Source organism: Marmota marmota, unplaced genomic scaffold (assembly GCF_001458135.2).
Source record: "Marmota marmota marmota unplaced genomic scaffold, marMar, whole genome shotgun sequence".
NCBI classification, from domain to species: Eukaryota; Metazoa; Chordata; class Mammalia; order Rodentia; family Sciuridae; genus Marmota; species Marmota marmota.
Window position 1 is genome coordinate 18,898,087 of NW_026000019.1, and position 13,812 is coordinate 18,911,898.

General features: G+C 39.1%; 1 protein-coding gene across 1 annotated transcript; it reads left to right on the plus strand.

Annotated features, from left to right (window-relative positions):
- Positions 1 to 821: 821 nt before the first annotated feature.
- Tnfsf18 (TNF superfamily member 18) lies at positions 822 to 12,751 on the plus strand. The gene is given in 4 exon segments (XM_015491806.2): positions 822 to 1,092; positions 1,094 to 1,249; positions 7,038 to 7,071; positions 9,127 to 12,751. Coding segments are annotated over 4 exon segments (612 nt in total). The 5' UTR covers positions 822 to 1,017; the 3' UTR covers positions 9,474 to 12,751.
- The last annotated feature ends 1,061 nt before the right edge of the window (positions 12,752 to 13,812 follow it).

A 13,812-nucleotide genomic window follows, 5' to 3' on the forward strand; every position in this document is an offset into this window, starting at 1 on the left:
CTTATGAAACATTCCTTATAAACTAAACTTTTCACATTTATTTCATTCTTGCAAAGTATTATGAAGTAGAAATTTTCTCTACTTTACAGTTAAGGAAGTTGTGGCTTAGAGAAGTCTAGTAATAAGCCTAAAGCCACGGAGCAGGTAGGAGCTAGGTGGTACCAGGCATGGCTCTCAGGGTCTACATGAAGGAAAAGCTCAGGTTCCCCCTAGGCCTGATGCCAGGTGTACCTGATGCCAGGTACAGAAGGTAGTAGGTGCCCCATTTCAACAGATGGACAGACTATTGAGGACAGAAGTCTTCCTCAATTTTGTAGTAAATCAGCATTTTGATGACAGAAAGAAATCACACTTGTTTATAAAACAGAGTCTAAGTTCAGGCTGGTGACAAATTGTAGGAAAATAGCCTTTCATATGATAACTTGATTTCTATTTGATTCCAGCATTGGCACTTCAGAGTTTTTAAATGGTGAAATATGACAAATTGAGTTTGTTGTGTTTATAAATTTTTTATTAAATTCTAGTAATACATTTGATATTGTTCAGCTTTATCGAGGTGCACCTGACAATAAAATTGTATGTACATAAGGTATGCTTATATGATGACTTCATTAAGAGTATTTTTCTAAATGATGCATCCAGTTCCCCAACACACTGCTTCACTGTCCATGACATCTGTCGTATTATAAACTTTTATTTCAAACTTTATTTCTTCTTATAAAAGTAATTTTCTCCACTGGAAATGATTAGGAAGGCTTCCCCAGCTGGGCATAGACCACAGCACACTGTAGCCAGCACTACACTTCCTCATGCTTCAGGAAAGATTTTCCTCTGAACTTCCCTTGTACGTCTCTTTCTTTTTTTCCCCCCCTGTGTTTGTGTTGGCTGTAAGCCTTTCAGTCCTTGCGTGTATTTGGCCAGGTGCCGAATGAGAGTCAGCACTTAGCCTGGAAGTATCGTTTTCCAACACTGACAGAAGGAAAACTCCGCCTCCCACACCCACTTCTAATTACCATAATGCTACAAAACATGACATTGCATCGTTCACCCATCACTTGTGAGTGTCTACTTTTCACAGCTCTCATTTCTCCGGAAAAGGATTTTGAGCCACATGGAGAACATGCCTTTAAGCTACCCAGGTCCCCAGGGAGCACAGAGATGGTCCTATAAGCGATGGCTCCTCTGCTCAGCAATACTTCTGACGGTTTGCTCTTTCAGTGCACTAATCCTTCCTTTTCTCCCACTCAAGGTAAGGAGGAAGCAGAACCTGAGATGACTGTTTATTAGGATCCTTTACTTGTTTGTTAGTCTAGTTATTTTCATTACTCCTCAGTATTGTAGAGATAATTGGAAGGAAGAGCCCTGTGAGTGCAAATAGAGTAAATATAATCTTGATCTTATAATGGCATGGTTTTTGGAGCTTATTTGTGTATTTTGAGACAAAGGTATCAGGAAGTGCTAAATGTTAGCTGCAGAACTGAGCTAGATGTAAAAGATAATTGATTGAGTCAACGGATTGGCAAATGCCTGTGGAGTATGTTTTGCCTTTCTGGAACTCTGCTATACCTTCTTGAGAGGACAAACAAAGGCATAAAACATGGTGCCTTTCCCCAGGAAATTGTAGGCAAGCTACAATCTTGTAGAGGGAAAAGATTCCCGAAGATAATAGAGGGCAGAAAAAGGTAAGTTACATGTGGTTAGCATGTCTTTGAGAGAGGAAATAGCACTGATCCAGGAGTAAAAAAAAAAATATGGATTCTGGTTCCAGGTCTCTCAATAATCAGCTATTTAAATTTGAGAAAATCATTTAATCTCTCTGGTTCTTTGCTTTTTCATCTGAAAAACAGTGGTAGGGGAATGGATTTGTTATTTTAATGTTGCTGCTTGCTATAAAATAGAATGATCAATAATTTATCTAACATCGGTATGTACACAAAGCTTTAGTAATTCAAAAGTGGGTGCAGACTTTGGGTTGGAGTAATCCAGGAAGGCTTCGTGGAAGAAGGAGGAAGTAAGTGCCTATCTGGGAAGCCCCTGATGCTGATCAGGAATTTCCCACTGAGCTGCAGTGCAAGATGTGGGACCAGAGAATGGGATTGTCCATGGGAATGGAGATAAGTTAGCTTCTTTACTAGAAGATTTTCTCTGATGACTGTTACCAAAAAGAAAATAGGAAACATTATATAATTCAGGAGTGAACCCATTTGGGGGTACATCTGAAGACTGCACCTTGGGTATATGCCCTTCTTAAGGAAGAGCTGGGGTGTGACTACAGAAACATTTTTCTAAAGGTACTGACAAGAAGATTTCAAAGATGTGGTCCTACTACATCAGAGGCACTCCTAATCACAGACCTTCTCTCTCAGGGATGTATCAAAAATATGTGTGGACTTTCTAGAGCAATGAAGTTTGAACAGAAAGAAAAGAATTGCCAGAATCTCTGAGCATTTAGGTTTCTGAAGAAGAGGAATGATGAGAATAGCAATAACTTCCATTTAGAAAGGCTTCCTTCTGAAACTTCAAGTTTTATTAGGCAGATGGCTCTGAAGAACATTGAATGTAGGTGTCACCATGACTAGAATGGGAGGGAAATACCTTCTCAAAGGACACCTCTTGCCAGAATCAAACTTGGTTAATCCACATTTTTCAACTATGATTCTAGATCCTCTCTCCTAAAGAACATGAAGCTTTTCAATGAAAAGATAGTCCAGAGTTTGTTCAAATTTAGGAAAATGTGACAGGATGCTCAGAAGGCTAGTTTCTCTGATGAGCCTCCACTTTCCACCTGCCTGCACCTCCCTTTCCCTTTTGGCCATTAATAAACTTCTTTGGAGAGGAGATCTGAGTGGCTGGCAGACGATGAGTCATTGTGAGGCAGCCACTTCCACCTTCTCATGGACCCAGAAGTTTTATTTTGTTTTGTTCTCCACTCAATTTTTATATACAAATCCCCACTTTTACAAATGTTAGATGGGAAGTTTGGCTCATTTTACACCAATAGATATTTCCTTGGGAGAAAAAAACAAATCATTTCCTCTCCTGAAAGATTCATTTAACTAAATGGTTAACTAAAAGGATAGGCTTGAGCTCAAGGAGTGTGGTCAATCTCCAGAGAACATAACCTCACATAAGTAAGTTGTCTCTAAGAAACCAAATGTTCAGTAAAGTCCCCTGTTACAGTGAAATAAAGGACACTTCCAGAAGGGGAAGCTGTACTTGCACTCAAGTGATGATCTGCTTAGGGTTGCTTCAAAAAAAGAATTGAGTTTTTTGCCATTTTGAGCTCAACTATTTAAGTCTAGGCTTAAACTAAAGTAAGGTTACAAGAACAACTGATCCTTCTAAGCAAAAACAAGTGAAACTGGAAGTCCCATGCCCTTCTTTATAAGTGGGTACTTACTCCTTTCAAACATCATCAGAATTATAAATAGAAACTGCCCCACAGGTAGTCCTGTGGAGTTCTGAATAAGACAAGCTGGGTTTGGATCTAAGCCTTGCCTCTTACAGTCTCCTGACCTTGGACTAGTTACTGAATTAGGCGTCTCCTCATTGCCTCATTTGTAAAGGATCATGCCAATTCTTACAGAGTTGCTTTAAGGACTAATGAGATAGGACAGTGCCTGACAAGCTTGACAAGTGCTATTCTCTCAACAGATGGCGATTAGTGTTTGCAACATTACTATTAGTGAGATTACAATGAATGTAAACTTAACAAAATCTTTTAACAATATGGATATTCTTTCCCAATTTATCTCTTCCTCAAAGGCCATACCTTTCAGCCAACCTGATAATTTTTCAATTAGACTTCATTTATGGCAATAATTACAGAAAACCACAGTGGCAATTTCTATAGCTCTATATAGTAAAATCTAGATATTAAAGCAGCTTGCAATACAGTATCTGTAGTTTCTGGCTCTGGCAATTCATACAACCATGGTCTTGAATTTTCTCTATACTTTTTATACACTGTGGTGCCTGGCATGAGATCTATGGAATGTATCTTGGCACTCATTTATACTTATATTGTTACCTAATTGCTTTGTGTGTATGTAATCATGTCTTTCTAGAAAGATTATAAACTTTTTTTTTTTTTTTTTTTTTGGTACTAGGGATTGAACCCAGGGGCATTTAAACACTGAGCACATCCCCAGGCCATTTTTTATATTTTATTTAGAGACAGGGCCTCACTAAGTTGCTGAGGCTGACTTTGAACTTGCAATCCTCCTGCCTCAGCCTCCCAACCACTGGGATTACAGGCGTGTGCCACCCCAGCCATCTGAAAGATCATAAACTTCTTAAGAACATTAAATTGATCTCTTTAGCTTTCAATGCTATTGTAAGCTGTAATGATGTTGGGAATTTAGTACTTAAATTTTTGTCAATTCTTCATTATAATCAGCATCATTACCAAAATAGCTAATATTTATTGAACAGGTTCAAGCAGGTTATATGGGAAAGCCCTTCACAAGAATTACCTCATTTAACCCCAACAACAACTTCAATGAGCTTTGTGCTATTATTTTCCAGATGAGGAAGTTGGGTTCAGAGAAGCTCTGTCACATGCCTATCAGGGGTTGACCTAAACTGAATTTCAACTTCTCTCCTAAGACCACCACTATGAGGAGAAAAAAATTAAAAGAACAAAATCAGTGACAGGGAATCCAGTGATTTATTTCTTAGAACGGTGGCTTCCGGACTTTTCTACTCTACTTCCTTCTCAATAAAATGTTCTCATTATAATTTCCAACATATGTATGCTAACTGGGATTTCAGTTTTGCTCTAGAAGCAGCCTAAAATTTCCCGGTCCATTCATCCTTTCCACTGGACTTGGATTCTCTTCAGACATCAAACATCTGTTCCCATTCTCACACTCAGCTGACAGTTTTGCCTTGAGGTTTCAAGAGGAAACAGGAGTGTGAGGGAAGAAGACTCAGAGCCACCCGTCTACCTCTTGTGTCCTTGAATACTGCTTCTGTCCTGACTTGGCACCAGCCTCTTTGACTTGGCACCAGCCTGGCTCCACCCAGTTCTTCCCTTTCCTGGAGAGCAATACTGGTCCAGTTTCTCTTTTCTTGTTTATCCTTAAATCTATTCTAATTAAGCTTCTTCCCTCATCACATCACAGAAGCTACTTTTGTCAGGAACTCCAATGACTGCCCTGTTACTAAAGCCACTGATCCATTCTCTGCCTTTTATTTTCATACCTATCAGAAGGATTTGATAGCAGCTGGTCACTCCTCTCCCTAAGACACTTTCTTCTCAGACTCACTGCCTTTCCTTCAGAGTTTCCTCTGCTGGTTCCTCATTCTCTGACCCCTGAACATGGCAGTGTCCTGGTGTTCATCACCGTCTGCACTCCCTGACCTGACGGTCTCACACAACTTCACAACTTACAGCAACAAGCTGAAGATACCCAGATTTGTATCACCAGAACCCTTATGTCCTGCTGACTACTCAACCCCTTTCTTGGACACCTACTAATCATCATGAATGTAACATCTCCCAAACCAACTCCTGACTGGGCCCCCTCTAAATTCACTGTGCCCATCTCAGCAACTAGCTTTCCTGGCACTTCGGCCCAGAACCTTGGCGTCACCCTGGTGTCACACTTGCCTCTCTCACGCCCTGTCCCATGTTCCTGTCAGGCATCCCAGTCAGCCCTTTTCTTCCAAGCTTCTCCCCATCTCCACCCTGGCTCCCTAGTCAGTGGCCCTTGTTCTCTTGCCAAGAAGAACACAATGATTTCTTCTCTGTTCTCACTGCTCTTGTCCTTGCCTCTTTAGTTCACTTCTAGCATAGCAGCCAGAGAAATCCTAAAGACAGAACACGTATAAATCTTTGTTTTTATACAATACCTTTATTTTATTTATTTATCTTTATGTGGTGCTGAGTATTGAACCCAGGGCCTCACACCTTCTAGGTAAGCGCTCTACCACTGAGCCACAACCACAGCCCTGCACCAAACTTTTAAGTTCAAAAAAGTCACAAGTCTTTTTGTCACCAGGAAACCAAAGAACTTTGATAGCACAAAAAAAAAAAAAATCGTGCTTGTACCTAATCGAAACAGAGAGCTCCCAAACTTCCTCATGCTGAGAATAAAAACTCCTCACGCTGAGGACCAGGCGAAGGGAGCTAAAACTGACATATTCTCTGGCCTAGCTAGATGTACACAAGTATGTCATTGGCTTTTGTTTCTGTAAATGGGAACTGCTTCTGTGGGACCCATCTAGTTGTTTCTCCCCAGTTTGATCAAACTGCATAAAAATTATTTTTTTTCCAAAAAAATTTTTCCATTTTTTGCCTATTTCTCTGCCAGTGGGTGGCCAAGTCTAATCAGGTAGGTCCCTTGGTTTAGCTGTAATAACACTGTCTTCGTACAAAGTGTCTTAGAGCATTTAGAATTTAAATATCTGTATTTGTAAATCAACCACAACTGATGACCTCTTTTAGTATGTAAACTTCAGCACATGGCAGCAGTTGGAAACTGCTGGTCCCCTTTCTGAGGTTATGGCAGTTGCTTGTGTGAGGTGTGATTATCTGACTAATCAAGGATGAATAATCAATGAGCAAGGATGACTTTATCAAGTCAGAGTTGTAGATATTTTTGGAACTTACTTTCCCATTATTTTAAATCAAGATGAACATAAGTAGAAACTCCATTATTTCCTCCACGTACTAATAGGTCACCTTGCACAGTCTCTGGGGTGTCTGATTGCTGTTTATAAGAAACTTTTAGAGCCAGCGGGAAAGGGCCGAGATCTGTAGTGGTCTTGTGGGTAGACATCAGTTGGAATAAGACCTTAATCTTGTGTGAAAGACCCACAAGGAGAGCTAGGTAATGAGAGAGAAAGGATGGAGCTGGTCACCTGTCCAGGGAAACAGAGAGTGGGACACGGTGGAGGGAGGGAGGGATTTTTTTTTTCCTTTTATGGCTGTGGTTAAGTGGTTTGCTTCAGAATTCTGAAGCTTTAAATCAGTCAGTCAAGACAACAGTGATATGTTGTCATCCTGACCAATTCCTCTTTTCCTTCCACAGCAGGCTGCTACAGACTCCTGCCAGGCCAAGTTTGGTGAGTAGCCTCCCTTGCATTCCTCCCTTGGACTGGTCTTAGTTTTTGATATAAGACGAAACGATGCTCTCAAGAAAGCCTGTGTTCCCTGAGACACAGGAATTGACTTTTAATTCTGTTTTGATAAGGACAACACGTTTCAGGTTTTTACAAGTGCTTCCCAAAGCACTGCTCACGTTTCAGATATTGCTAATGTCCAGGAGATGACATGGGAGGTTCGTGGAGACAACGCAGCTGGTGTCAAATGTGTAGAAGAGGAATGAATTAAGGCAGTGGCCACTTTCTCTGCTCTTTTCCTTTCTTCACTTAGTTTCTGAGTTACTTTCCCTTATAGTTACCTGATATTTGTTAGAAAATAAAATCACTAAAGTTAATGATTACCTGGAGCATTAGAATATTTCTTAGAATACATACAAAACTTCAAGTAAATACATTTTTGGTGTTTATAGGTTTCAGGTCAAACAAACACCATTCCATTTGAGAGCAGAAGATGAGAATTCACTGCTAACTCTGCAACCCCCGAATTCCCATATCACTCAAATCTCCAGGCTTCCTGGGCTTGCAGGGATTAGAAAATTTCTGTCTATTTGTCCCTGCTTTTCTGTCTTATTTTTGTTTTGCCAGTTAAAGGTATGGAATTCATGCTAAGTTGGAAATTCCTCCTGCATGTGGTAAAAGTTGAGAAACTCTAGCGATCTAAGGAAGTTCTTCAGTGACCCCATTGCTGAATGAATAGGAGAAATAGTGACAGTACTTCCTGCCATTACAGGTCAAGGAGCAAGAGCTTGCTTGGGGCTCAGGGAGGTTGTTTCTTGCTCTAATCACCTCTCTTTCACTCTCCTCCAGAACCTGTCCTCCATGTCTTAACGTTAGTCATTTATACATGAATGAGAACTTAAGTTGAAATGTTAACTCTGCAGGGCTTTGTCTTCTATAACCCAAATTATAGAGAATTAGAGAACAGGCCAGGTAAGCACTTAGGGTTTAAAAGAACCTCCTAGGGCCCTGAAATCACATGGCTGTTCAAAACCAACTAGGAGGTAAATATTTAAATCTCATATGTACCTATGAAAATGTAGATAGGATCTGGAAACCTTTTTTGTCCCTTGGTGACAGTATTAAACAAGGAATACCCATATTTAAACAGTCAAGTAATTTCTATTTATAAACTCATGGATTCACCAGTAGCTGGGGTAGGAGAGCTTAGATAATGATAGCCCATGTAGGTCTTGAATGACACATTCGTACACACTGATGAGAAGAGCCATAATAAAATCATTTGAGCTCAGGAGTCTTGAGTCTAACTTAGGCAAGATAGCAAGACCCTGACTCGAAAAATGAGTGTTGAGAATACAGCAATAAGCAAAATAGAGAAGCACTTGTTCTCAAAGATATTATATTCAAGTATATGAGACAGACAATATACCAATTAATTTTTAATATGCTACACGCCAACAGCTTCTATGAAGAAGACAAAGTAGGGTAAAGGGAGAGAGTGACAGGAGAGTGTTATTTTATATGGATTAATTAAGGAAGGTGTCATTGGTAAAGCAACACAAAGTAAATAGGATTTACCTGGAGAAAGCATGGATTGCCACTCGAGCTCCCCAGTCCTGGTGTGCAGTTCTCGCTTCCTTCCTCCTTTTGTCTTTCCTTCCATTAACATTAATTGACAAGAGATGCAGGGCCACTTAACTTGTTTTTCTATGCCAAATATATTTCCCTAGAGCTCTCTGAGCAAGAGATATACCTAGGATTTGCAACTTCTTTTAATTTAAAATATTAAAATAATGTTTGAAGAAGACTAGTATAGAGTGTATAAAGAAACAACCTGTGGGTATTAAAGAATTTAATCAAGAAAAGGATAAAATATTGGGGATGGGGTTGTGGCTCAGTGGTTGAGGGCCTGGGTTCGATCCCCAGCACCACATAAATAAATTAAATAAACAAAATAAATGTATTATGTCCATCTACAACTAAAAAAAATTTTTTAAAAAATATAAAAGGATAAAATAATAAAATAAATATGCTTCCTTTTTCCCTCCCTTCTTCCAGGACCATTACCCTCAAAATGGCAAATGGTACCTCCTGAACCTTCTTGCATGAATAAGACATCTGACTGGAAGCTGACAATCCTTAAGAATGGCTTGTATTTGATTTATGGACAAGTGGTTTTTGATACAACTTACAAAGGAGTTGCTCCTTTTGAGGTGCAGCTACGTAAAAACAAGGATGCCGTTCAGACTCTAACAAACAACTTTAAAATCCAGACTGTAGGAGGGACTTATGAACTGCACACTGGAGACACAATAGGTTTGATATTTAACAGTGAAGACCAGATTCTAAAAAGTAACACCTACTGGGGGATCGTCTTAGTAGCCAACCTTCAGTTCAACTCCTAGAAATTTGATTTGGTTTCCTCATCCTATCTGGCATATGCAGAGACGGTGGGCGGTTGGAGGGGACAGATCTTCAGTGCCTGTCGTTTGTCAGGGTATACAAATCAAAACAAACTCCTCTACATGTGAGATTTTTTTTTTCTCTCATGCTCATCTGAAAGTGACTCAAAAAAAGGGCCATAGGTTTTTGGTTACCCATGACACTGGGTCTTCAAAGATACTTCAATAATCCATGGCAAAATGAATACAGGTGGCACGGGACAGAAACCCTGAAAGAGATGTTTTTTTTTTTTTTTTTCAATCCTTGAATCCCTAGGTGGAAAAATGAGGTCCTATTTCCATGGGAATCTTATCTGGTTTGCTAAAAGGGTGTAGGGTCATGGCCTGTTCTCATTTTCTTGATCTGCTTTATCATTCTTCCCCTACATCCATCTCTGAGAGTCTCCCAATAGAAAGTAGGCAGGTTGGTGGGTTGGCAACAGTTGTAGCAAGAACACCCTACTATAGATGCAGTGTTTCTAGAAGTTACAGAACACTCTTGAGACTACTGGGACTATACGGGTGCATGAAATGGATAGTACTGTTTATGGGAATTTCCCTTTGTTTCATCATACTCAGAATACAGGGTTCTTTACAAAACCAATTGGTCAAGGAGGTCTTTCTGAACCTTCACCTAGAGCTTCAATGTTTATGTGTCTAAATAATGTCAATTGTAAATTAAGACTCACCATTAGAAGACTCACAGTTAGTAATCAATAGATTTAATACTAGAAATTGGTATTTCTGTTGTTATATTAAGTAATGATTTCATATTTTGAGCTAGTTTTCCTCAGTTTGCAAAATGCTTTCATATACCACATGGCAACTCTATGAAGTTAATGGAGCAAGTATTTTTGGCAAAATTTTAACAGAATGTAGAAGCAGATGCAACCTAGGTATCCTGCCTTGACTCAACTAGAGATGAATTACTTGGGCTTTTCACTGTAACAGATGTTTCAGCTTCAGAACTCAAACAGTGTGAAACAGTGGAAAAAATTTTCTAAAAATAAAACTTTCTAAAAAAAATTTTAGATTCTATTAAAGCTTACTGCTTATAGGTTCTTGTCAAAAGATATGTAACACTGCATTTTAAGACAATTTAAATATTTATGGATATTTGTGAAAAGCTAAATTCTGCTATCACATTATACATCTATAAAAATAATTTTCAGAAGATATTTTCCCTTCAGCACAGGGTAAAGTGAAGCTTCCATGGACCTCTCTTTTACCAGCAAACTGACTCCCTTCCTTGCCTGGAGCAGGGAATCCTGTGGTTCTGCTTGGGGCTCACTCCCTCCAAGTTCACCTCCTTCCTTCAAAGAGTCCATGTCGGTCAAATGTGCTAACTTCTAAAAATAATAAATAGCACTCAATTTAAAAATTTTAAACTCTGTAAAAGTTTGCTGCTTTTATAAGTCTTGTTGAAAAAATATGTAACATTGCATTTTAAAAGTTTAAATATTTATGGATATTTGTGAAAAGCTAAATTATGTTAAATAATGTTATTACATGTAAAGCTAATTTAAGTATATTTGTAATTGTGTGCCATAAACTTCTCTTGGGGCAGGCTAAGCTATTTCTTCTTATTTTAAATTAATATCTGCTGAGCAGCTGTGAGACAAAATACTTGGAAACAAAGGCCTTTGTATTGCATATTTTCTCAGGAAATTAAAGGTTTATCACATATATTTGTAGAAACTTTATATCAATTATCAATTTCTGGTATATTATAAGCAGTAGTGTACTGGAGTGGGCTGGCACCAGCTCATGAGAGCTTATTTTTAAATTTTCAGGACCTTTGCACTCTGGTTATTAAGTATGGCCATTTCTGAATTGGCTATGGTGGTAGTATTTACACTACAGGAATTGGCAAACACTGAAAATGAGAGCTTTCCATTTGGGCAGCTGGTTCACTAGCACCTTACTGTTTGTAAAAACTTCCCTTTCCAAAAACTCTTCTCTGTCCCTGCCTCAGTCCTAGATCAATCAAGGAAGGCAAGGAGAGAGTGGAATTGTTGCACTTTCAAGCAAAAACTCAAAGCAACAGTGATTTCTCACAGAAAACAGGTTTCTTCACTTCAGGCAGAAGGATGGCTACCAACAGATGATTTCTTAATTTTCTTGGTGTTTTCATTTCAGCCTTTGTTTTTAATGTCTTCTATTTTCCTCATCTGCATTTTAAAACTATAATCAAATGCATAATAGTATCTGGACTGCAGCTGATTGATACTTGGATAATTAGAGTTAGTGATCTAAAAAACATAGTTACATCAGGGAAATCCTTGCCCATGTAAGACTTCTTGGCAAGTTATAGGCAAAAGTGAAAGCTAGGTGTAATTAGATTGGGTTACAGTTTGTTCCCATTCCTGATGACTTAGTCAGGCACCTTCATTCTCTGACTTCCTCCCACCTCAGCCACTCCACCCTGCTTACCACGGAAGCCAGTCCTGACCCATCTCACACTAATTGTTCTTTTGCCTTCCATGTTGCCTCATTCAAAGCTGGCCCAGGGTGTGTTATAGTACTGTGGATTAAGCCTCTGCTTCTGAAAATGGCAATGGATTAAAAAGTGAAAGTCTTGTACATTTGTTAGAGCAAACTCCTTAGGTGAAGTCTATCTGCATCTTGGAAATAAAATTGCTGCCTTGCTCTGTCCCACTGAGGGAATTCCATTTAGGAAATTCAATGGGAGCACATTTTTTTATTAGAGAAGAGAAGTAAACAAGATTGACTGATAGGTCAGCAGTTTGAGAATTCCTCTTCACACAGAAGCTGTAAATGATGCCTCGCACATACTCGTTGCTTGCTCTGAAAGAATACGCACTCTATAACTCTAGGAGTCTCCTGTGAGTTGCATATATACTCGTGGGAGACTGGAAAACATGCTTTGCCCACACAAGCTCAAAGAGCTTGTGCCCAACTCATTGTAGAAACAGCCTCCTGTCTCCACTACTGACCACTGGCTTTTCTCCTCCAGAGAAACAGATTTCTGGGGAAAGATTGTAGCCCACTGTCAGCTTTTGCTTTCTTGGGTAGGAGTCAGGTACCAATTCTTTGTATATATGAATCAATAAACGTATTTCAAAGTTCTCTAAGAAGTTCCCTTTTGTCCTTAAGAGATGTGAATTTAGAAAGTTCCATTGCTGCCAAGGTAGTGGATGAAGATTCACAACATAAGCACAGTTATCTACAAATGCTGTCATCAAGCTCTGCTTTTCCACATTATGGCTGTAAAAGTATCTAAAAGTGGGAATTGGAGGAGATTACTTTGATCCCTTTTATAAATTCTGTATATTTCAGAGTATATTGTCTTAATCTCACTTTGGTATGAAGATACTAATCATATTGTGCCAGTTAAAACTGAGTCAGAAAAATCCTACTTTAACATTTAGTTTTACCCTTGTGTCTAAAAGGGAAATGGGGATTAAAGCAACTTCCTTTTCTTTCCAATATCCCAATGAGAATGGGAATCTCTGAGTTCATTTGTTGAAGGTGATTGTTCCCACCTGGTTTCGTGGTTGTCTGGGGGATATTGCAGTCACAGTAAATCCCTGTTCTAGAGCCTCAACACAGAGTCTGAGTTGGATCCTTCATTCATAGGTGAACTTGACAGTCTTAGTTCTTGGAGTGGAAGACACAAAGAAATTCTTATCTTCCCTCCTTGCCTTTTGGTTGTACTGCCTGACTGAACATCTAGTCTTTGAAAGGAATCTGATAACATAGAATCCAGGGTCTAATAGTGCCTGGCTCAGAGTCCTTCTAGTTTGTTGAGTGAACAAATAAAGAATCATAAATTTGAGTGTTAGTGTTAACATAGTGTTATCTTGTGCACTCAGGATAACAGAATCTAAAGAGGAAATCTCTGATCTTTTCTTTACTCACTATTTCCTATCCCATCACCTACTATTCTCAATTGGTCTCTTTCTTCATCAAAACCTATTCCCAAGGACATTTTTAATGTAGTCAATGAAAGAAAACTTACAAGCTCCTTGCACTGAAGGAAAGTGGCTACCCTATATTACCTTACTAAACCATGACAAATCCTATCTGTTTTAAGCTCATTGGACAGATATACAAAGAAGCTACTGTCTTTATGATATCCTAAGGCAAACAATTTATTCAGTGGTCAATGGCAGAGTTTCAAAGTGAAGTCCATGGTTCTGCATCAGATTCACCCAGGATACTTGGAGGAAAAAAAAAGGTGAGGGCTGGGGTTGTGGCTCAGCGGTAGAGCACTGGCCTAGCAAGTGCGAGGCTCTAGGTTCGATCCTCAGTGCCACATATACATAAATAAATAAAAAGA